Raw genomic sequence first — 25,913 nt, 5'->3', positions numbered from 1 at the left:
AGAAATAAGGATTGATTTGGAAAAAATTAATTTGTTGGTTTTTATTATGTTTTTTAGTTATTTTTTTATTTTTTTATGTGAAAATAAAAGTTGATTTGGCAAGACTTGAGTGATGGATTTTAAAATTTTGCCAAGTAAGCATTGGTGCTGACATGACGTTAGTAGAAGAAGAGAAATAACTTAGAAGTAATGTGGGTAAACCTATATACCAACTTTATATATTAAGAATAGATATGTTTGATTGTGGCTTCATTATTAAAAAGAACTAGAATGAGACCCGTGCGATACGTGGGACGGTAAATTAATGATAGTATATAATAAATATTAAAATTGTTATATTTTGTAGAAATAAATTAAATATGTGTAAATTGAAGCTAAATTTAAAAGGTGTTTTATTTTAAATAATTTGTAGTACAAAAGATTTGGATGTTGGAGTTGTACAAAGTGATATTTTTATTTGGTGGTTTGATTTTTGCATTTGTTTTAGTTGATGGACTTAGTCATCTTATGTGACGCTCGTCCTCCTTTTTTTTGTTGGTTGTTAGAGTTGGTGCTTTCTTCTTTTTGTCGTAGGTTCTTGCGAAGACATGTTCTTTATGAATTGTTGAGTTTGATGCACTTTCTATTGTGTTATTTGGTTCCATCTTTGTATGTATGTTCTTCTTTCGAAGATGTGTCTTGAATTTGTATAGTTTTCTTTCTCCTTAATCTCTTGATGGGGTGGTGCTTCAATGTCATTATTTTTCTGAAATGTCATTAAATTTGAAACAGTTGTGCCCAATAAGTTTTTTGCGTCGCCATCAAATAGTACAAAAGTTGTTGTAACACTTTGATCTAAAACCTTTAATTGAATTCTGAACTTAAAATAAGTATTGGGCTAGCAACTAATAATTTGATAGATGAGATTATGAAAAGTATATAGAGTTACCTTATTGTTGGATATTGTGGTGTTTGATTACATGTGCTACAAATGTAGTTGTTTCTTTTTTTTATATGCTTTCTTTTGACACTTTTTACATTTAACATAGTTTCATCCTAATTTGTCATCAATTTCGTTTATAGTTGCTAAAATTGTGAAGATCTTTTCTTATTCCAATATTCAATTTATGTTATCATTATGTATATGGTATTTGAGTAAGTATGAATGTATGATGCATATTGTGATTTTTTTTTGTCATACCTGATCATCAGATTCTTATTGCAGTTCGGAAATAAATTTTTTTGTGCTAAATTTGATGTTATGTGAAGGAATAGTGATAAGAGACTTATATATGTAGTTTAAATGGTATGAAATTTAAATACTTATAACGTAAAAGTTATTATAATTAATAATATTATTATGACATTTGTAATATGGATATTTATTACCTTTAGTGAGTTCTTTATAAAAATTAATAAATTAATTGTTGCGGTTATAAATTTATTGTATTGTTTATAACGGTAAGATATAATAAATATAAGAATATAAATTCAATGTATTTGGAGGTTATAAATTTATTGGATTCTATTTTTTAGTTTTTTATTTGTATCTAATATGAAAATGTATGTCTAATATCATATTTTTTGGTTTCGTTTTGATACTCTTTTAATAAATTTGTTTTTTTTTTAGTTTTCAAATATTCTTTCAAAATTTATATTGGTAAAATAAAATAGAATTTGTTTTTAATAATAAGTAAAAACTATAATAATAGTTCTTTGTATCTAGTGTTACTTCTAAAAATTAAAATGATTATTTTTTTTACCAAGTTACAGAGATTCAAACTCGCGACCAATATGGGAGACTATACCATTTGAAGTATAACTCATTGGCAAAAATTAAAATGATTATAATAAACATAATTATATTAATAAAATATAATTTTCATTTTTTTAAACTTTTAATTTATAAATTAATTGTTGCGGTTATAAATTTATTGTATTGTTTATAACGGTAAGATGTAATAAATATAGGAATATGAATTCAATGTATTTGGAGGTTACAAAGTTATTAGATTCTATTTTTTAGTTTTTTATTTGTGTATATATATATATATATATATATATATATATATATTTTGCTGATTTGGAAATAATAGTTGATTTGGTAAGAATTGAGTGGTTGATTCTAAAGTTGCGCCAAGTAATATTGCTGACATGACATTAGTAGGAGAAAAGAAATGTCTCAAAAGTAATCTAGTGCATATTTATGTATTTACTTTTATATATTAAGAATAGATGTTTATAGATACTCTCTATAATTAAAAAATTCTTAATCGGCTCCAAATTACTTAAGAAATTAGTCTCCAATAAAACTTAAAATGCAAGTCATTGCTAGACTAAAAAAAACATATTTGCAAGATAGAAAGATGGTTATTAGGATTGACGAAATCATTGCTAGACTAGAAGATATTGCAAGTCATAAAGTTATTCTTGGTCTAGAAAAGATTTCAATGAAGAACATGCCAGGAGATTTGAGGTATCTACAAATTACAAATTGAATAAAATATATAAAATACGCATATTATAAAGTAATTCGCTAATATATAGAACTGTAACTCTCAGAAATCCACAATTTATAAAAGCTCAACCTACTTAATCCAATGGATATATTATATACCTAATAAAAATAATTAATTGATGAAAAAATACTTTTTTTTTCTTTCAGACATTCAAATTTGCATACTTAACCGTATGTTTGTGATACGACAATCAGAATTAAATTGAAAATTATTAATTACAGTTTACCATATGGGTTATCTATAAATTTTTAGTTATCAATTATTAATTACTTTTTAACTACTTTTTGCTGTGAAATAATTTTTTAATACTTTTAAATTAAAATATATGATTGAAGATCTCTTAAGAATTAATTAGTATATGCTGATAAGTAGTGTGACTTCAGTGTGAGTTCACTTAGTAACTATTAAGTTAGTTACTCTGCTCATCTGTCCCTGAGTCAGTCAGTTAGTGATTAGTTACACTTTTTCTTCTTTCTCTTTCTGTTAATCGGTTAGGTTCTGTTATGATGAGTGTTAGGATTTGGTTGAATTAGTCCCACATTACTTAGGATAGCAAATGGAGTGGGTGGCCTAGGTTATAAATATGAGGCTAAGTTCTCCATTTATTTTTGCACCAGTCGGAAACACTTTAAGCTTGTATCTGATTTTTCTTTTTCTCTGTACTCTTTTATTAGAGAGTGTTATGAGGTGTAGTTAAATATTTGCTTTGAAAGAGTGTGGGTGTACTGGGGTGCCGGTGTTAGAGAGAAAGAAGTCTATGTGTTGTAACAATTTTCACATAGTGATATTCTCTGGTTGTCATTTGACAACGGCCGTGGTTTTTTCTCCGGTAATTAGAGTTTCCACGTTAAATTCTTGTGTTGTGATTGTGTCTATTTTATTTCTCTGTCAAAGGTGTTTTCTCAAGGGGAAATGATGTCTTATTCCCAATAAGTGGTATCAGAGCCTGGTTCGGTGGGATTTATTCTTAGTATGCTCTGTGGTTGCAGCCTAATCTGACCTTCCACATCAGAAAAGAATTTTGTCTTGTGCCTTGAGGTTGATCTTTAGTTGCTGTTGTTGTTGCTGGAAGGCAGTGTGACACTGTGAGAGTACAGTTTGGAAAGGTTCTGGCTAAGGAAAGACTTGGTATTTAAGTGTGTCCATTGTGACCCACCTCTCTTTCCTGGGGACCCTTCCTAGTGCACGGTCTACAGTTAAGTTATACTATTTCAGTATACGGTTGCAACAATGTCAGGATATTCAAGTGCTGTGAAGCTTGAAATAGAGAAATTTGATGGAAGAATCAATTTTGGCTTGTGGCAAATACAAGTCAAGGATGTGTTGATACAATCAGGTTTGCACAAGGCGTTGAAGGAGAAGATCTCTGGTTGCTCTCTCTATGAGAGAAGATGATGTTCTCTAGAAGACAAGAAGTATCCTCATGGTATTGCCGCACTACCATGGATAAGGATAAGTTGTGGCAATCAGGTCCACAATTGCACACGTGCATTGGTTGGCGTTGAGATGCAAGGTGTGTGGCGGAGTTAGGTCGATGGCTGAAGAACTTCCAGGAAAAGCCAATTTGGAAGTTGCACCATGAATTTTCAGGAAGGTTTCGATCTGTACCAAGGCAAAATGCTTGGAGTAGTCTAATTCCAAGTGAGTATACTTTCATGGTGGAGTATGATAGTTCTCTAAACTATGATTGTCGGTATAGACAATGGCAGCAAAGAATTGTCGGTGTTGACAATGGAAGCTGAAGATGTGTGACTATTTCAATCAAGGTGGAGATTGTTAGGATTTGGTTGAATTAGTCTCACATTGCTTAGGATAGCAAATGGAGTGGGTGGCCTAGACTATAAATATGAGGCTAAGTTCTCCATTTGTTTTTGCACCAGTCGGAAACACTTTAAGCTTGTATCTGATTTTTCTTTTCCTCTGTACTCTTTTATTAGAGAGTGTTGTGAGGTGTAGTTAGATATTTGCTTTGAGAGAGTGTGAGTGTACTGGGGTGCCGGTGTTAGAGAGAAAGAAGTCTATGTGTTGTAACAATTTTCACATAGTGATATTCTCTGGTTGTCATTTGACAACGGCTGTGGTTTTTTCTCCGGTAATTAGAGTTTCCACGTTAAATTCTTGTGTTGTCATTGTGTCTATTTTATTTCTCTGTCAAAGGTATTTTCTCAAGGGAGAATGGTGTCTTATTCCCAACAATGAGCTGGCACCAGTTGTTAGATTGGCTACTGCTCAGTCTCACTGTATAAGCCTGTAACTTTTCTGCCTAACACAAGTTGAATCACACATTCTCTCATCTTCTTCAATTTTATTTTTGCAATCTCTCTTCTCTGCTCTTCACGTTCTCACACTCAACTATTATTTTTCAAAATTGCTAAGCCTCTGATATCATTACATGGTATCAGAACTTGGTTCTCATGGCGGCAAACAATAATTCAGCTCCGGTGGTGAACTCAGCTCCAACGGCGAGTGCACCTGGATTCACATCGACTCCAACTTACATGAAACTTGACGATGATAATTTTCTGCAATAAAAGGACCAGGTTAAAGCAATGATCGAAGGTATCAGAGATTATTATATCAGCTTAAACTTTTGGGATGAGTGGTTTCATAACATGGTATCAAAGCTCTATGTTCGAAAGGTCAAGAATTCGATCTTTGGTGAAGCCAAAAGTGAAAAAAGATAGCATAAGGCAAATAAAAGAAAAAAGAAGGCCTATGCAAAATCAAATAAATCCAAAAAAAGGCTCTTGTTTGAGGGGAGTGTTAGAGATATAACTATTAATGTTGCCTTCTCCTATCAGCTTAAACTTTTGGGATGAGTGGTTTCATAACATATGCATTGCACTGAATAATTATTCAAATAAATTCTCTTTTTTCTTTTACCAAAAAGATAGAAAGACTCAAATTTGCGACCTCTTAAATGAATATGAGAAAATTATATCATTTAAATTATAACTCATTGGCTATCCAAATAAATTCTTAAAACTTTAAAAATTGGATAATTTGATCCTTAAATTTTAAAATATACCAATAGTCCCAAATATTTATTTTAATTAGACAATACAATGTTGTCTAAAAAATACATATTAAAAACTAATTATGTATTTTAAAACTTAAAGATTGAAGTGTCAGATATTAAAAATTTCAGTAATTAATTTAAATAATTACTTTAATTTTTTTTGTTAAACTACAATACTATATAAATGCTTATCAACTGTATTTAAACCAAAAATAAACATGTCGTAATTTTATTATTAAAAAATACTTATAATAATTTTTTATAATTCAAAAAGTTTTAACAAGTCACAAATTATTTAAGTAATTGGTCCCAACAAAAAAATATAAAAAGCAATTTTATTTTGAAATTATTTTTTAAAAAGGTAGCAGATGCGGGCTAATTTTTTTGGTAATGGATTGGAGAGGTGTGTTATGCATAGTTATGGAGAGTTGGTGTATTTTTTATGGATATAGAGATAATTATTTTTTTTAAATTAGAAACTACAAATCGGAGACTCAGATTTGGGTAGGAGTAGAAAATTTGAGGATCAGATTTTGGGTAGAATAGAAAATTGAGCCTCAGTTTTGGATAGAAATAAAAAATCGAGAGTAAGTTTTGAGTAAAAAAACAAAAAAAAACTCAAAATTTTTCAAATCGGATGGTTCGATTTACATATTTTAAAAAAAAATTTAACGTTAAAAGCACAAATCTAAAGGTCAGATTTGTAAATTTTTTAAAAAAAATTAAAACTAAAAAAAACACACAAACTCTCCACATTATTTAAAAACACCACCACAATCTTAATAATAAAAATAAAAAGTTCAGCAGATGCGTGCATTGTAGTATGTGACAAAATAAAGAGAGGTGAATAATTTTTTATTGTATAAGAAGCAGTAATGGTAGGTGGGTTAATAATAAATGTACAAGTGGATATTGTTAAACATTTTGCAGCTAAAGATCCGTTGTAGGGAGCATTTTAAAAATGGAAGAATGAAGACCAAATGCTCCGAAAGCATCTCACAGCTTCCGAGCAAGACAATAAGAATTATAATAATATCAGCATGCACCACATTACAATAATATTTCACTGAACTGCTACCACTTTCATACTCTGTTTGTGAGAGAATTCTGAGTTTTGAGTGCATACACAAACCGCTTCCTTTTACTTCTTGCTCTTGTGAAGATGGCTGCTGTACTTGTTGGAGGAGCTTTTCTCTCTTCTTTTATCAATGTTCTTTTTGACCGACTGTCCGACCCTGCAATCATCAACATGATGAAAGGAAAGAAGGTTGACCAGAAGCTGCTTCAAAAACTGGAGACCATTTTGAATGTGGTTGAAGCTGTGCTGAATGATGCTGAGAAGAAACAGATTTCTAACCCTGCTGTCAAGAGGTGGCTTGAAAATCTCCATGATGCTGTCTATGATGCTGATGACTTGCTGGACGAAATCGCCACCAAAGCTGCCACTCGGAAGGATCCACCACCAGGTAACTTCCTGTCTCGCATTCTTAATTTGCAAGATAGGGAGATGGTTACTAGGATTGAAGAAATCATTGCTAGACTACAAGATATTGCAAGTCATAAAGATATCCTTGGTCTAGAAAAGATTTCAGTGAAGAACATGTCAGGGAGAATTGAATCAACATCTCTTGTTCAAAAATCTGATGTTTTTGTTGGTAGGGACCAAGAGAGGGAGGATATAGTCAAATTGTTGTTGGATGATAGTAATGATGGTAAACTATCTGTGATCCCCATTTGGGGCATGGGTGGGATTGGAAAAACTACTTTGGCTCAATTGGTTTTCAATGATGACAGAGTGCAGCAAACATTTGATGTTAAAACATGGGTTTGTGTTGGAGAAGAATTTGATGTTCTTAAGGTGACTAAAACTGTGGTAGAGAAAGCAACTTCTGGTCCTTGTAACTTGAATGATTTAGATTCAGTTCAGCTTCGTTTGAAGAATGAGCTAGCAGGGAAGAGTTTCTTGGTTGTTTTGGATGACATGTGGAATAACAATTATATGGCTTGGAAAAAATTGCTAACTCCTTTTCAATGTGGAACTGAGGCAGGGAGACATGGAGGTAGGATTCTTGTGACAACACGTAACGAAAAGATTGCAAATATGGTCAAAAGTCATGACCATGAAGCCCACAATTTGAGTGTGTTGAATGATGAAGATTGTTGGTCGTTGTTTGCAAATCTTGCCTTGCTTTCTAAAGACCGCTTAGGTTTTGAAAAAGTAGGGAGAGAAATCGTTAAAAAGTGTAAGGGATTACCTCTGGCTGTTCAAACACTTGGGAGCTTACTAAGTACCAAAGATGATGAAAGGGATTGGAATGATATTTTGAACAATGAAATTTGGGATTTTTCTGAAGAGGAAAGCGAGATTCTTCCTGCGCTGAGGATCAGTTATTACCACCTTCCTTCATACTTAAAACGTTGTATTGTTTATTGTTGTTTGTATCCCAAGGACTATGAGTTTGATAGAGATGAATTGACGTTATTGTGGATGGCAGAAGGTCTTTTACAACAACCAAGGAGCGGAAGCACTTTAGAAGAAGTTGGTTATGAATATTTTAATGATTTAGCTTCAAGATCATTTTTTCAGCCTTCTAATGGTTACAAAAAATCATTTGTGATGCACGACCTCATGCATGATTTGGCCTCATTCTATGGTGGGATGTTCTATTTTAGAACCTTTGAACTCAAAAATGTACTCAAGCATGATATTAAAACTCGTCATTTGTCATATGTTCTTTGCAATGATTCAGTCTCAAAGATGGTGGAAGTATGTGATAGTTTAAAGCATGCAAGGACATTGATGCAAATCAATTTGGATACATGTGATGATTTCTCAGAGGGAATAATCGATCCTTGTCACTTGCTAGAAGAACTGAAGTGCTTACGAGTTTTGTCATTTAAATCCTTTTCGCATGAGGAAGACTTGTTGCATGATAGGATTGGTGAATTGATTCATTTGCGTTATTTAGATCTTTCTAACACATCAGTTGTAACATTGCCTGAGTCATTGTGTGATTTGTACAATTTACAAACTTTGAAGTTGAGAGAGTGTGAAAACCTTGAAAAGCTTCCCTCCAAGATGCAAAATCTTGTGAATTTGCGTCATCTTGATATCGAAAACACTGACCTGGAAGAGATGCCAAAAGGTATGGGCAAATTAAAAGACTTGCAGACTCTGACTTACTATATTGTTGGCAAGCATGAAGAGAATGGGATCGGGGAACTGGGAGAACTTGTAAATCTTGGAGGGTCATTTCGTATTGAGATATTAGAGAATGTGGTTAACAGCAGTGAAGCTTGGAAGGCAAGGATGGTTAATAAGAAATACATGAGTGAATTATGTTTGGAGTGGTCATCAGGTGAAGATAGTGATATGGTTGACTCCCAAATCGAAAAAGATATACTTGCCAAATTAGAACCTCACAAAGACCTGAAAGAACTAACAATCAAGGGTTACCGGGGTACCATGTTTCCAGATTGGGTAGGGCAGTCTTTGTACCACAACATGACTGAGTTGGTGCTGAGTGGATGCGGGAATTGTTGGGTGCTTCCGTCACTTGGACAATTACCCTCTCTAAAGACGCTGGAAATTTCATGTTTCGACAAGGTGAAGATGATTGGCGGTGAATTCTACAAGGATGATGGAACTGATCATCAACGCGAGATACCCTTCCGATCCCTTAAAACTCTTTATATTTCAGGAATGCCTTGCTGGGAGAAATGGGAGTCGTTTGAATGTGATGACGATGATGCACCATTTCCTCAACTTGAGGTGTTCATTATATGGGATTGTCCTAAGTTAAGAGGAGATTTTCCCACTTTCCTTCCATCTTTGAAGGATCTCGGCATTTCACGATGCGAGCAGCTTGGTTGTTATCTGCCAAGAGCTCCCATCATTCAACAATTAATGATGTTTGACATACAAGAAGCAAGAATGCGGGACGTACCACTTTCCACCTTGGAATCACTATCGATTAGTGGAGAGCAACAGGTGGAGTACGTGTTCAATGCCATGACCCGCACCCAACCAACCTCTCTCACATGGTTAGAAATCTCAAACTGCTCATCAGCCATATCATTTCCAGGGGATTCTTTGCCCCCTTCATTGCGATCTCTGTCCATCATAGATTGCAAGAATGTTGAATTCCCAATGCAACACCAACAACATCACTCACTACAGAAGTTACATATAGACAACAGCTGCGATTCACTTACATCCTTTGCATTGCCAGCATTCCCAAATCTCAAATATATGAGAGTCCAAAGATGTGAAAATTTGACATCTCTGGAGGTGTCGCAGTCACAATCCCTTCAAAACTTATCAATTTCAGGCTGCTCCAAGCTGGAGAACATAAGGCTGCCTGCCTCTTTAAGTGAACTCAGCATCAATAGATGTCCGTTGTTGGAGGAACGCATACAGAAGAAGGACCCCCACATTTGGCCATCCATTTCCCACATCTCCTACATTTCTGTTTATGGAAAACAGATTCGTAATCACTCAACATCTTAAAACAGGTACTCTTTTTCTCTCTCTATTCCAAACCCACTTCATCTTCTCCAACATCATATTCATTCTCTCTTATATAATCTTAATTTCGTTTCCAAATTTGTAGTCCATTGAAAAACTGTTAGCTTTTATAGGATACAATATCAATTTTGGATTTTGGAATTACAAGAATTAGAATTCACAATATTGAAATTATTTTTCATATTTTGGAACAAATAAAAAAATTGATTCTAATTCATTCAAGAGTTCGGAATTCTCACGTTTACTGCATTTATATAATGGAATTCTTGTATGTAGTAATTATTTGCTGGTTGAGTACATGGACAAGGAGCTAGGCATATAGTTGAACTTTCTTGTTGCAGACAGAAACTTCAAGCTGGACCATTCTTAGAGGTATAATCCTACACTGCATTACCTTCTCATACACCTTTCATAACGATTTTGCTTTTGCTACATCCAAGTATCAAGTATGTACAACCATCACATGGTGTGACCTATTTTAATGGGATCATAAGCATTAAGTTTTCTTGTGTCTTTTTCCAATTTTCCACAAAATTCTTAGATTGTTGATGTTTTCTTACCCCCTGATAGCATGGAAAAACTTGTTAATCTGGAGCAAGTAATGTTGAAAGCTAGGCTGAGTGGCTGATATGATGATCTCAAAACAATGTTGCTCAACTCAACCAAGAATTTTTTTTTTTTTTTTTTGAGTTCGTGAGAGATTAGGCATTTTGGCCCATAATGTTATACATAAACTACATGCAGCATAGACATACTTTGTTCTAATTCTAAGTGCAATTATGCATGTTTATTACAAGGTTATAATTTTGTTAATTCAAAGATCATCCCTCATTGGTTTTGGTATTCCGTTTATTATCTTAGTATTACTTTCTGTTGAATTAAGAAACTTACTTTGTGATAGCAAACATTTATGGTTTTGTTTCTAATGTGTTTGTTTTGGGACAGCAAGATTGCAAGAAACAAATTGGATCAAGAACAGAAATTGGATGATGTAGAACAGAAATTTGCAAGGACAGATGGACCTATTAAAATGCAACAAGAACACCTTCAATTATTCTTTTTTTTTTTTCCTTAAGAGTTTTCATTTCTTCATCATTTCATTCTATTTAAGGATAGTTGATATATGAAAGACTAAACTATATTATGGAGCCATCTTATTGAAATCTAACTCATTTCATGAACTTTATATGTGTAATTTAAGCTAATTGATTATTGCAAGTGAAATAATGAAATATCTCCCAAATGCTATACTTTATGAATATCTTTAATTTGTTTTTGAATATGTGTTCCTTCTAAATTATTTTTATCATAGTAAATATATATTTTGTATTATTAGAGGTGCCATTTTTATTCTTATTTTACCATATTTATTTTTTTAATTAGGAATAATAAGTGTGCTTATAGTAATTTTTGGTGTATATATAATATTAGCTATTATTTTATGTAATTAGTTTAAAAATATTTATATTTAGAAGAAATATAGATTTCGTATAGCAAATGATATGATGTACATAATCCATATATTTTTAAATTTGTAATCAGAAAGTATTTGTTTACTTTTATATATTATATCTAATACTTTAATTTGGCCATTAAACAATCAAAATATTGACAAGTTGTTAGTTCAAATATAAAATTTAATAGGCTATATAAAGGTACTTTAATATTCAACTTGGTTATTGTTAATAGGTATTACTTAAAAATAATAACAGTATACTAACTAATTTATTAGTAAAATATTTTTTTAATTAAGTTTTCAATACATTCATTATTAAAACACTATAATATCTTTTTACTAATAAATTATCAATGCCCTCATATTTTAAATAATTTTCTTAAACTTAATTCGTAAATATTAGTCTCTAAATATTTTATCTAACTCCACCTCTGCAAGCAGGGACTACTGAATTTGTGTTACTTGTTTCTAGGTCATAGTCAAAGAATTTCATGAATTTTAAGTTGAGTTTTGAACTTTGATACAAATAATAAATACACCAAGAGTAGTGTTAGGGAGCCAATGGCCTAAGTATATAATGTGTACAATGGACTAAATCTTTGATCCATGAATAGAATGAACATCACCCATACTATCTAGAAGATCGAACCCCTGACCTTTCAGACTTAGAACTCTAATGTCATATCATGAAACTACTCATCCCAAAAGTGTAACCTGATAGGACAATGTAACACTAATGATTATATCTCTAATACTTCATAAACCTCTATTGTACACATTGTACGCTTAAACCATTGGCTCTCTATACTTTTCCATACAGCAAACATCTCTTTTACATATTATAAAAAATAAAAAAGAATGAATGCATGAATTACCACCATTGTCATGTATTTAAGGCATCACCTAGAAATACCACCAGAAACTAAATGAGATAGTTAAATGGTGACTTATGAGGTAGTGCAAGAAATAAGAATTGTGATTTTCTTGGCTTTCAGGACACTTCTATGATTCTCATTCACTTCTAAATTCTAATTTAACATTCAAAATTTGTAGATAGTTATTTATTTGATTTGAGTTATTATTAAACCTTTCTTGTATTTTCAAAATATGTATATATAATATATAATTATTTTAAGAATTTAATTTTGATGTGTTTTAAGTATAAAATAGTATTATAGAAATATTTAAATACGTAATAATTCATAAATAAAAATAATTATATTTTATATTAATTACATAAAAGATTATTTAAAAGAATAAATATAATTAGACATGTATGTAAAATATTTTTTTAAAAATTAATAAATTTAGAGATTGAAAAAAAATATATTTTTAAGAAAATAAAAATTTGCATGGAACTTTAATCTTTTGTTGGGTTGGCAGCAGAATCATGTATATAACTATATATATATATATATATATATATATATATATATATATATATGGAATTATGGAATTTTTTATTTTAATAAATAAAATAATATAATAATTATCGGATTAAATAATTTTAAAAAAAATTACTGAAATCTGCGTCCTTTGCGTAAACGAGATAAGACACGTGTATATCTCGTTTACACTGTAAACGAGATATAAGAAGACAAATTTTCAGCAGCTATAAAAGGATGCGTAATATTTGACATTCTCCACACACATTTTATATCTTTTTCTATCTTGTTTTTCTCACAAAAACAAGGCAACAATAGCCAATAACAGCATATACATAGTTGTGTGTGTTTATCCCAATTGTTGTATGAGAAATGGAGACAACGGGGTGATATTTGAGTGTGAGAATCCGATGCTGTTGCGCATTCAATGAAGCTGTAGCTATTTCAATTTACTGTAAATGTAATATTTTAGTTTTATATTCGTATAAACTGTTTGTTTACTTTTATGGTAGTTCTATATTTCTTGAAGAATTGTCATAAGAAGGGGATAATGTCATAAGAAAATACAGCATAATAAACAACAGCAGTTTACAATACATAAGTTCGCAACAAGCTACCCTAAAGAATAAACAAGTCAACCAAATACAAAACAACAAAAATAGCTACAATACAAACATATAAACATCATCGGTGGTGGGGATCCTGGTAATGGAGCCTATGGCTGGTACCACATGGTGGAAGCTGAGCCTGGCGCTGAGGCCGAGAAGGACCAGGGTCTCCCATAGGCATTGATTAGACAGCAGGATCCTAGGACTGCTGTGCATGGTATGGCTGGAGCCCTCTGGAGGATGGAAATATAGCATACTGATGTAAATGACCCTGAGGGTGAGATGGTGGAGTTGATGGAGGGGTAACCTGAGGCTGTGCTGACGTCAGCAACACACCATAGTCGTAGGAGGGCGGGGTCGCATACTGGCTACCCGGCTGAAGGCTTGCCCCGTACAAAGAGGTAGAAGCCGGTGATATTTGTGGCATCCAGAAGGAGGTCTGTGCTGGAGCAGATAGATACTAGCTGATACTATCCGATACCCTACTCCCTGTTGGTTTGGAATGACTCGGCTATCCGATGTATCGATGCTAGATCAGCGGTGTGAAGCTAGAAGGCGTCATCAAAGAAAATCTCGTCAACCATCTCCTCCTCCTGATGGTGCTGGATGGACCTGCGTCATGCCAGCCCGACAGTGATGTGTCCTGTAAGATTTCGAATTTTTAAAAATTAAATAATTGACTATTTACAAGTTATTATATTATATTGAGATGTAATTTTAAAAAAAATTATTTTTAACAAAAATAATTAAATAGAATTTTATGATTATTAAAATTTAATTTAATTATGACTTATTCTATTATTTTAAATTATCTGTTAAAATTTATTTTAATAGTTACGGTTTAAAAAGAGAACCGTGACTTCTTTTGATTTTCCGGTCTCGATTTTTTGATATCCGTAACTTCAATAAAAAATCTAATTCGGTAAAAGTGTTTATATCTTCCTCCTTTACGTGTTGGCATTACTTTTGTTTGGTAGAAGTTGATGGTGACATAGCTCCCCTTTCCCTTGAGTTCGGCCAATTGGAGTTCTAGGAGGCACGTACGATTTCTGACGTTTTCTTCTTCAGCAGCTCGGTCGAAAAGTTTTTCCGGAGTTTTGAGCCTTTTGATTTCGTACGGAGGTAGGTTTGGTAAATTTTAGAATAATTGAATGTGAATTTGATAAGTGAATGTTAATTTGGAAGAGAGAGACAGAAACCAACAACTAATGAGAAGAGAAAGGAAGGAGTCGGCGAATGTGATGATGGAGGCTACCGCCGCTGACATTATTGTTGCGGTAGCCACTGCAGCCACCGGGTACAAGAGAGAAAAGGAGAGAATGGGCTCCAGGTAAAAGAATGCGAGGGAGGAGGAAACCCTCTAGCTGTCGTTGGTGCTATATGGAGCCGCTGCCGCTGTTGAAGTTGCTGAAGCTTGCGCTGGATTTTCTTTTTTGCAACGCCGTCGTCGATCTTCTACCTCCAACGTGAGCTGCCAAATCTGGTGTTGTTGTTGTTGTTAGAGTCATTGAAGTTGCGGTTGTTGTCATTGAACTCAAAGGAGGCCACTGCTGCTGTTTTAATTTGATCTCGTTTAGTGCACCAAAAAGCTGTGAATGCCCTCTTTGTTTTCCTTGCTTATGCCATTGTTGATTGTTGAGTGGGTGAGTGTCGAATTGATTTCGATGTTGCCACCAAAGATGTCCATGGTCTTAATGCTAATGTGGAAGCTGCTGTCGTCGCCCTCCATCATCATCGTTATCTCATTTGTTTGGTGTTTCCTTCAACCCCTTCGAACACCAGATTTCAGTTATACGTCGGATTCGATCTCTTCGGTCCTTTGGGACCAAGTTGTGAGTAGGCTTTACATTTATAATTGTTTGATTGTTCATCTATAATTATTTTGACATATATCTATTATGATCTTTGAATTATACTCACTATATTTGTCTTGAACGAGTTTAAATTGATTAGAATAATTGATTTATTAGAATTTAATAATTTGTTTTTGTAAAATTTATACTTTAAGAACTATACATGAGACCATATATATTTTTGATGAAGTTTTACATTATTCCAAAATGTTTGATTTTGCTTGAATATATGTTTTTGAAGCATTAATGTATTTATTGGTACTCACTTGTTTTAAAATTGTGAGATATATTTGAAATTTTTTTTAGTGAAAAAGTATGATTGGAAAAGATTTCTGATGAAAAAGAATTATCTGATTTGATTTGATTCGATATCTTATACATTAGAAATATCAAAGATTTGTTGTATTCGAAATTATATGTTTTGAATTGGTTTGGGAGGCTTGTATTAGAAAACCGTAGTTAACAGCGTTCATGACGTTAACTTAGATGCATCTAACTCAGACTCCAGCTAGCAGGGGTGTTGCTAGCCTAATGTGTATGTCACACGTTAGATCTGTTATTCTGTTAAGACACACAAGAGGAAAGGGCTACCTATAGAGGTGGAGCCGCCCAGATGTGAACTTTTGATTTGATTTCTATATGAGAACTCCCTTATTGATTCACTTATTGCTATCAACTATCACTTCTAATTAAAGTTACTTTGATAATAGTATTCATATGGTCTTACGTCGATTATAAATGTATTGTCTAGTCACTGAGTTGCAAAACGCACCCTATTTTTCTAAAAATATTTTTCAGGAATAAATATTTAATTATGTGAGCATTTCTATTCAAGAGTAATGATCTGCAATGGGTATCTATTTTTTGTTGAGTTCTTAGACATCATCTGTTCCATATGTCACAGGCACGATCCAACCATTTGTAATTATCTTTTTTTTTTGTTAAAAATGTGTAATTAACTATTTTAGAACTTGTAAAATATTTGTAACTTTCTTATTCAGTTTATATATAAGTCGATTAGACTTGCTAAGGGACTATTTTTCTTAGCGCGAGTCATGGTTAATTTTGGGCCGTGCAAACATATCTATCAGTCATCTGTAATTTTTTAACAAAAACAAAATCAACCAATAATGCTCAGAACCATAAAAATTTTTAAAATGAGAACACAGTAACTTTTTTCAACAAAACTGAAACAGAAAACAACCATAACAGAGTGCATTTGCATGCATCGCACCCTACACTAAATGGCAGGGCTGTCAAACGGGCTAGTCCAGCCCATTTAGGCCCGGCCTGTTAAACCCGTGGGTTAAATGGGCTGGCCTGTTTAAACCCGCTTTATTTGCGGGCTAAAATTTTCTAACTCGGACCGTTTATGGTCAGCCCGATGGGTTAAACGGGTCAGCCCGTTTATCATTTTATTTTATTTTTTGAAAAATATTTTGACAAAAAATACCACTTTTAGGTCAAAAACTATTGAAAAATAATATTTTTTTAGTTGATGGGTCGAATTTTTGGGTCGGATCGGGAGAAATATTAGCTAAAAGTGCTACTTTTTTAAAAAAACATGTAAAAAAATTAACGGGCCACCCGTTTAGCCCGCAAGTTAGTCCGTTTAACTCGTCATTTTTTTTCGGATTAATCTGGCTCAACCCGTTTAACCCAAAATTTAAACGAGCTTAATTTTAGAAGCAAAGCCCGCCCATTTAAATGGGTAAACGGGCCGACCCGATGGGTTTAACCCATTTTGATGGCCCTACTAAATGGAATCCTAACACGAATATGATCATGAATGTTGTGGATTTTGCTTTTCTTAATTGATGACTTAACTTTTTTAACATACAAACTTCGTTTTTCCTACTCCATCTTCTTCAATTATGCTTCAGTTCGATTCAGAGGGAAGGAAGCTCTGACTTCATGAAAAGATTAGGAAAGTATATGTAATTTTTCTTACGTTGTTTTGATCAGCACGAACTTATTTATCCTTCAAATTTTATGCGATAGTGTAACGGATATTTCGATAATATTTTAACCACGTTAGCCAATTTTATTTGGTGTATAAAAAACAAATGAACAGAAGAATTAAATTATCTTCTATTTATTAAAGTCAAAAAAAATTTTATATTTAAATTTTATAAAAAATATATTTATCAAAAATTTAAAAGATGAAAACCCTATTTGTTCTTTCCTCTAAGATTTAAGAGTTAAGACACAACAACACAAGGACACACACTTCATTTGAATTTTTGAATTTGTAGAAAAGTAACTTCTCTCTTCACCTATTCTTCTTTGAAGCTTTTACAAGCTTGAAGCTATGGCGTCGACTATTCACCGAAACGGCGTCGTTCAACGCGGAAGCGCCAAGTTAGATCGCCAAGGCGCCAACAACAACAGCATCCTCAGAACGAAGCCTCGCAACTCTCACCCGCCGGGACCCGCCGCAGCTCGCCATCTCACGCTGGCAACGCAGGTTTCCTAACACCTCTCTTATTCTTCCGATTTCAGCTTTTGAATTCTCGTTCTCATTCCACAATAGAAATGTACGAGTAGTAATTCGATTCCCTTCGGCTTAGTTACTCTCTTCACTCGCAACGCTGATAACGGAATAGAGTGAGAAAGAGCAAGTGCTTATGTGTTTGAATAGTGAAACAGTAAGCAGTAGTAGAAACGAAGAGTATGAAGGTGAATGCAAATGTAGCTCTAAATCAGCACTTTGTTAACCGATTTTTCAGTAGCTTCTTTCTTTATTGTTACGATTTCAAATAACCTAATAAATTTATAGATACTCGTTTGATTTTGTTATAGAAGCCTTTTTAGTGTTTGTCGCGTGTTCTGTTATAGGTTTATAGCGGTCAAATTTATTGTATGTGTTCAAATTTTCAAGTAAGTATTAGTTTTTTAACGTGTGGATGATGAACTGGAAAATAAACATGTGTGATATTGGTTAAATCATCATGTCTTAATTATGCTGCCTAAGCTCGAGATGAATAGTTGCTGATGAGGTTTTTAGTTGAGAAAAAGTGCTAGATTTGTTCTCTAAGCTTTAGCTGATTTTGAAGAAATGAGGTTCTTAATTTATATTCAAACAGTATTCTTTGGAAGTTTTATGATTCTGTAATCCTAGATTATACATCGGAGTAAAGTATATTCTGGAACTGATGTTGAAAAGGATATAGAACAGTTCATTGTGACAAGATACTGTAGACTTGGCACTTGTCTGTAATCTCAGCAGCATTTTTATGCTTATGTTGTGTGTGTGTATATATATTTTAAATTGTTGGATGCAAATCCTCAAATATTGGTAATTGTTAACTGTGGTTTCTGCTATGATGATATTGTAACATTTCTTTTCTATTTCATACTTGTGTAAAGTTCGTGGAAGAGTTCAAGTGGCTGTAAGATTGAGACTTCCAAATGCAGAAGAAATGATGGCAGATGCATCATGTCTTCATCATTTCATTCTATTTAATGATAGATTGATAGTTGATATATGGGATAATGAAACACTAGATTATATTATGGAGTCAATTTATAGAAATCTAAGTCATTTCTCAATCTCATTAGTTCCTTTAAGTAAATGTTGAAAGTTTCGATTTTGCCTTATACATGCAGTAACCATTTCAATAGAACTCTGATCCGCAATGAATTAATTATTGGTCTATTGGGCTAAAAAATACCGTAAAAAAATTTAATTTAAAAATAAAATAAAAGCATTGTCACAAAAAAATTACATAAAAACTAATAAAAATAAATTGTGAGAAAGATATTTGAAAATGTCTACTTAATCATTGAAGTAAAAAGAGAATTTTTTTGTAAATGGTAAAATTGGTAGATGAGTGAATGTTTTTACTAAATTTAGAAAAAAATGTGGATTACATATGATCAAATATTTTTGGTAAATTCTTTTTACAGAAAAAAATATTTTTTACTTTTCACAATAGTATTATTCAACAAAAATTATCTTGGATAAATGATTATATCAATATAATTTTGTGATAAATAAAATATATTTTTTATCTTTAACATTTTTAAAAATACCTATAATGTTTAATTTGTTTTAATTTTATTCTTAACATTTTTGATAATTTTTAATTCTACTCCTACCATTAAATTTTTAATAGTAGATACGTAATTAACTTTTTTTTTCTAATTTTATCATTTTTTCTTTATATTTATTTCCATTAGACAATATTATTCTTTTCTAATGGCGATAAATATTAGGAATTACTTTATTTATTTTAAAATAGAGACTAAAATGTCAAATATTAAAAATCTCAAAAATTAATTTTGATAATTACTTTAGAAGTTTTTTTAAACTATATAAATGCTTATCAACTGTATTAAAGCAAAATATGTTTATCATGACTTCATTATTAAAAACTAATTATAGATACTCTCCATAATTAAAAAAGTTATTAATCGGCTCCAAACTATTTAAGTAATTGGTGTCCGATAAAATATAAAAAAAACAGTTTTTTGTTAAAATTAATTTTTTTGTTTTGTTTTTTAAAAAGGTAGCAGACGCGTGCATTGTAATTGTAGTATGTGACAAAATAGAGGTGAACAATTTTTTAGAGGAGTATTAGAGGTAAGTAGAATTTGTAATGTTTTTAATGGTGTGAGATGATATCTAATGATATAAGATTATTCAATTTTCTTTTGATGGTTAAATACTGGTCAAATTTTAATAAAAGTGTTAGTTTTCTAAACTTTTTCATTTTTTATAGTATAAGAAGGCAAGAAGCACTAATGGTAGGTCCGTTAATAAATAAATGCACAAGTGGATATTGTTAAACATTTTGCAGCTAAAGATCCGTTGTAGGGAGCATTTAAAAAATGGAAAAATGAAGACCAAAGGCACCGAAAGCATCTCACAGCTTCGGAGCAAGACAATAAGATGCTTCACATGAACTTTGTTATGAAGACCAAACCGGGAAAAAGCATATGAAGTCAACATATGTTATTATTCGCTAATCATAATAATCTAAGCATTCACCCGATTCACCACATTACAATAATATTTCACTGAACTGCTACCACTTTCATACTCTGTGTTTGTGAGAGAATTCTGAGTTTTGAGTGCATACACAAACCACTTCCCTTTCCATCCCTTTCTTTCTTTCTTGCTCTTGTGAAGATGGCTGCTGAACTTGTTGGAGGAGCTTTTCTCTCTTCTTTTCTCAATGTTCTTTTTGATCGGCTGTCCGATCCTGAGATCATCAACATTATGAAAGGAAAGAAGGTTGACCAGAAGCTGCTTCAAAATCTGGAGAACATTTTGAGTGTGGTTGAAGCTGTGCTGAATGATGCTGAGAGGAAACAGATTTCTAACCCTGCTGTCAAGAGGTGGCTTGAAAATCTCCAAGATGCTGTCTATGATGCTGATGACTTGCTGGACGAAATCGCCACCAAAGCTGCCACTCGGAAGGATCCACCACCAGGTAACTTCCTGTCACGCTTTCTCAATTTGCAAGATAGGGAGATGGTTACTAGGATTGAAGAAATCATTGCTAGACTAGAAGATATTGCAAATCACAAAGATATCCTTGGTCTAGAAAAGGCTATAAAGAATAAAAACATGTCAGGGAGAATTGAATCAACATCCCTTGTTCAAAAGTCTGATGTTTTTGTTGGTAGGGACCAAGAGAGGGAGGGTATGGTTAAATTGTTGTTGGATGATAGTAATGATGGTAAACTATCTGTGATCCCCATTTGGGGCATGGGGGGGATTGGAAAAACTACTTTGGCTCAATTGGTTTTCAACGATCAGAGAGTGCAGCAAAAGTTTAATGTTAAAACATGGGTTTGTGTTGGGGAAGAATTTGATGTTCTTAAGGTGACTAAAACTGTGGTAGAGAAAGCAACTTCTGGTCCTTGTAACTTGAATGATTTAGATTCAATTCAGCTTCATTTGAAGAATGACCTAGCAGGGAAGAGTTTCTTGGTTGTTTTGGATGACATCTGGAGTAACAATTATATGGCTTGGAAAAAATTGCTTACTCCTTTTCAATGTGGAACTGAGGCAGGGAGGCATGGAGGTAAGATTCTTGTGACAACTCGTGACGAAAAGATTGCAAATATGGTCAAAAGTTATCACCATCAAGCCCACAATTTGAGTGTGTTGAATGATGAAGATTGTTGGTCATTGTTTGCAAATCTTGCCTTGCTTTCTAAAGACCGTTTAGATTTTGAGAAAGTAGGGAGAGAAATCGTTAAAAAGTGTAAAGGATTACCTCTTGCTGTTCAAACACTTGGGAGCTTACTAAGTACCAAAGATGATGAAAGGGATTGGAATGATATTTTGAACAATGAAATTTGGGATTTTTCTGAAGAGGAAAGTGAGATTCTTCCTGCACTGAGAATCAGTTATTACCACCTTCCTTCGTACTTAAAACGTTGTTTTGTTTATTGTTCTTTGTATCCCAAGGACCATGTGTTTGATAGAGATGAATTGATCTTATTGTGGATGGCAGAAGGTCTTTTGCAACAACCAAAGAGCGGAAGCACTTTAGAAGAAGTTGGTTATGAATATTTTAATGATTTAGCTTCAAGATCATTTTTTCAGCCTTCTAATAATGCTTATTATGAAAATTCATTTGTGATGCACGATCTCATGCATGATATGGGGACATTCTATGGTGGAAAGTTCTATTTTAGAACCTTTGAACTCAAAAATGTACTCAAGTATGATGCCAGAACTCGTCATTTGTCATATGCTCTTTGCAGCAATGATTCAATCTCAAAGATTGTGGAAGTATGTGATAATTTAAAGCATGCAAGGACATTGCTGAAAATCAATTGTACATATCATGGATTCTCAAAGGGAATAGTCGATTCTTGTCACCTACTAGAACAAATGAAGTGCTTACGAGTTTTGTCATTTAAATCCTTTTCCCGTGAGGAAGACTTGTTGCATGATTCGATTGGTGAATTGATTCATTTGCGTTATTTAGATCTTTCTAACACATTTGTCGTAACATTGCCTGAGTCATTGTGTGATTTGTACAATTTACAAACTTTGAAGTTGAGCAACTGTACGAATCTTAAAAAGCTTCCCTACAACATGCAGAATCTTTTGAATTTGCGTCATCTTGATATTAAAGGCACTAAACTAGAAGAGATGCCAAAAGGTATGGGCAAATTAAAAGGCTTGCAGATTCTGCGTTACTATATTGTTGGCAAGCATGAAGAGAATGGTTTTGGGGAATTGGGAGAACTTGTAAATCTTGGAGGGTCATTTCGGATTGAGAAGATAGAGAATGTAGTTAACAGCAGTGAAGCTTGGAAGGCAAGGATGGTTGATAAGAAATACATCCGTCATTTATGTTTGGAATGGTCATCAGGTGAAGATAGTGAGATGGTTGATTCTCAAATGGAGAAAGATGTACTTGCCAAATTAGAACCTCACAAAGACCTGAAAGAACTAACAATCACGGGTTACAGGGGTACCATGTTTCCAGATTGGGTAGGGCAGTCTTTGTACCACAAGGTGACTGAGTTGGAGCTGAGTGGATGCAGGAATTGTTGGGTGCTTCCTTCACTTGGACAATTACCAGCTCTAGAGAGGCTGGTCATTTCGAACTTGGAGAAGGTGAAGATGATTGGTGGTGAATTCTATAAGGATGATGGAACTGATCATCATCAGGAGACATCCTTCCGATCCCTTAAAAAACTTGTTATTTCAAGAATGCCTTGCTGGGAGGAATGGAAGTCGTTTGAATGTGATGACGATGATGCACCGTTTCCTCAACTTGAGGTGCTCCACTTAGAGGTGTGTCCTAAGTTAAGAGGAGATTTACCCACTTTCCTTCCATCTTTGAAGGGACTCTGGATTTCAGGATGCGAGCAGCTTGGTTGTTATCTGCCAGGAGCTCCCATCATACGCCAATTAATAATATATGGCAAACAAGAAGCAAGAATGCGGGACCTACCACTTTCCACGTTGGAACAAGTTTCAATTAGTGGAGAGCAACAGGTGGAGTACGTGTTCAATGCCATGACCCACACCCAACCAACCTCTCTCACATGGCTACGAATCTCAAACTGCTCATCAGCCATATCATTTCCAGGGGATTCTTTGCCCTCTTCATTGAAATATTTGTTCATCATAGATTGCAAGAATGTTGAATTCCCAATGCAACACCAACAACATCACTCACTACAGACCTTATATATAGACAACAGCTGTGATTCACTTACATCCTTTGCACTGCCAGCATTCTCAAATCTCAAATATCTGACTATCAAAAGACGTGAAAATTTGACATCTCTGGAGGTGTCACACTCACAGTGCCTCGGAAGTTTATCAATATCAGACTGTTCCAAGCTGGAGAACATAAGGCTGCTTGCCTCTTTAAGTCATCTCTCCATTACAAAATGTCCGTTATTGGGGGAACGCATACAGAAGAAGGACCCCCATATTTGGTCATCCATTTCCCACATTGCCAACATTTCTGTTAATGGAAAACAGATTCGCAATGACTCAACATCTTAAAACAGGTACTGTTTTTCTCTCTCTATCCCAAACCCACTTCATCTTCTCCAACATCATATTCATCGTCTTCTACATAATCTTAATCTTATTTCCAAATTTGTAGTCCATCGAAAAACTGCTAGCTTTTTTAGGATACACTATCAATTTTGGATTTTTTTTCCCCTCCCCATTTAACTGTGTTTACCCATTTATTTATTTCCTCTTTCTCTTTACATAGGGACATCCAATAATTCTTCTGGGACTCGTGAATTTATTGCATCGGGGTGCTGCACCTCCATTCTTGTAAGGATGCTTCTTCTCTAAACTCTCTATTTGAATTTGATGTTTAAATTTGTCATGTACTTTGCTTTTTCTTTTGTTGAAACTTAAAAAAGAGTTCCTGGAGCATTAATTGGCATTGCGGTACAAGTTAAACACTAAAAGTGCTCTTATCATTCTATACTCTTCAAAGTCTCATGTGCTCTTATCATTCAAAGTCTCATTGAATTTTCTTGTGTCTTTTTCCAGTTTTCCACAAAATTCTTAGATTGTTGATGTTTTCTTACCCCCTGATAGCATGGACAAACTTGTTAATCTGGAGCAAGTAATGTTGAAAGCTAGGCTGAGTGGCTGATATGATGATCTCAAAACAATGTTGCTCAACTCAACCAAGAATTTTTTTTTTTTGAGTTCGTGAGAGATTAGGCATTTTGGCCCATAATGTTATACATAAACTACATGCAGCATAGACATACTTTGTTCTAATTCTAACTGCAAATGCAATGTTTATTACAAGGTTATAATTTTGTTCATTCAAAGATCATCCCTCATTTTATTATCTTAGTATTAGTTTCTGTTGAATGAAGAAACTTACTTTTTTGTGACAGCAAACATTTATGGTTTAGTTTCTAATGAGTTTGTTTTTGGACAGCAAGATTGCAAGAAACAAATTGGATCAAGTTGGAGTAAGCGGAATTCATGGAAGACATCATCCTCGACAAAATCAAAAGAAGAAATGGATGATGTAGAACAGAATTTTAATCAAAATGCAACAAGAACACCTTCAATTATTCTTTTTTTTTTCCCTTTAAGAGTTTTCATTTCTTCATCATTTCATTCTATTTAAGGATAGTTGATATATGAAAGACTAAACTATATTATGGAGCCATCTTATTGAAATCTAACTCATTTCATGAACTTTATATGTGTAAGTTAAGCTAATTGATTATTGCAAGTGAAATAATGAAATATCTCCCAAATGCTATACTTTATGAGTATCTTTAATTTGTTTTTGAATATGCGTTCCTTCTAAATTATTTTTATTATAGTAAATATATATTTTATATTATTAGAGGTGCCATTTTTATTCTTATTTTACCATATTTATTTTTTTAGTTAGGAATAATAAGTGTGCTTATAGTAATTTTTGGTGTATATATAATATTAGCTATTATTTTATGTAATTAGTTTAAAAAGATTTATATTTAGAAGAAATATAGATTTGTATAGCAAATAATATGATGTACATAATCCATATATTTTTAAATTTGTAATCAGAAAGTATTTGTTTACTTTTATATATTATATCTAATAATTTAATTTGGCCTTAAACAATCAAAATATTGACAAGTTATTAGTTCAAATATAAAATTTAATAGGCTATATAAAGTACTTTAATATTCAACTTGGATATTGTTAATAGGTATTACTTAAAAATAATAACAGTATACTAACTAATTTATTAGTAAAATATTTTTTTAATTAAGTTATCAATACATTCATTATTAAAACACTATAACATCTTTTTACAAATAAATTATCAATGCCCTAATATTTTAAATAATTTTCTTAAACTTAATTCGTAAATGCCAGTCCCTAAATATTTTGTCTAACTCCACCTCTGCAAGCAGACTACTAAATTTGTGTTACTTGTTTCTAGGTCATTGTCAAAGAATTTCATGAATTTTAAGTTGAGTTTTGAACTTTGATACAAATAATAAATACACCAAACATCTCTTTTACATATTATAAAAAATAAAAAAATGAGTGCATGAATTACCACCATTGTCATGTATTTAAGGCATCACCTAGAAATA

At 32.9% G+C, this 25,913-nt stretch overlaps 2 protein-coding genes across 5 annotated transcripts; both read left to right on the top strand.

The window, feature by feature from the left end:
- The first annotated feature begins 6,584 nt into the window (after positions 1–6,584).
- On the top strand, positions 6,585–11,207 carry LOC130960791 (putative disease resistance RPP13-like protein 1). 2 transcript variants are annotated; one of them, XM_057886252.1, is made up of 3 exons: positions 6,585–10,032; positions 10,322–10,417; positions 10,995–11,207. In XM_057886252.1, the coding sequence occupies exon 1, from the start codon at positions 6,680–6,682 to the stop codon at positions 10,025–10,027; it is 3,348 nt and encodes a 1,115-aa protein (XP_057742235.1). In that variant the 5' UTR covers positions 6,585–6,679; the 3' UTR covers positions 10,028–10,032; positions 10,322–10,417; positions 10,995–11,207. The 2 variants fall into 2 exon arrangements, with proteins under 2 accessions (XP_057742235.1, XP_057742234.1); XM_057886251.1 differs by having other exon boundaries at positions 10,991–11,207.
- Positions 11,208–20,247: 9,040 nt separating this feature from the next.
- On the top strand, positions 20,248–25,057 carry LOC130960793 (putative disease resistance RPP13-like protein 1). Of its 3 annotated transcripts, XM_057886253.1 has the most exons (4): positions 20,248–23,843; positions 24,056–24,120; positions 24,346–24,613; positions 24,749–25,057. In XM_057886253.1, exon 1 carries the CDS (start codon positions 20,482–20,484, stop codon positions 23,836–23,838), a length of 3,357 nt encoding a protein of 1,118 aa, XP_057742236.1. In that variant the 5' UTR covers positions 20,248–20,481; the 3' UTR covers positions 23,839–23,843; positions 24,056–24,120; positions 24,346–24,613; positions 24,749–25,057. The 3 variants fall into 3 exon arrangements, with proteins under 3 accessions (XP_057742236.1, XP_057742238.1, XP_057742237.1); XM_057886255.1 differs by lacking the exon at positions 24,346–24,613 and having other exon boundaries at positions 24,753–25,057; XM_057886254.1 differs by lacking the exon at positions 24,346–24,613.
- The last annotated feature ends 856 nt before the right edge of the window (positions 25,058–25,913 follow it).

Source organism: Arachis stenosperma, chromosome 2, assembly GCF_014773155.1.
Source record: "Arachis stenosperma cultivar V10309 chromosome 2, arast.V10309.gnm1.PFL2, whole genome shotgun sequence".
NCBI lineage: Eukaryota > Viridiplantae > Streptophyta > Magnoliopsida > Fabales > Fabaceae > Arachis > Arachis stenosperma.
Note: the sequence above shows the minus strand (reverse complement) of the source record. Positions and strands in the feature narration are given on the sequence as shown.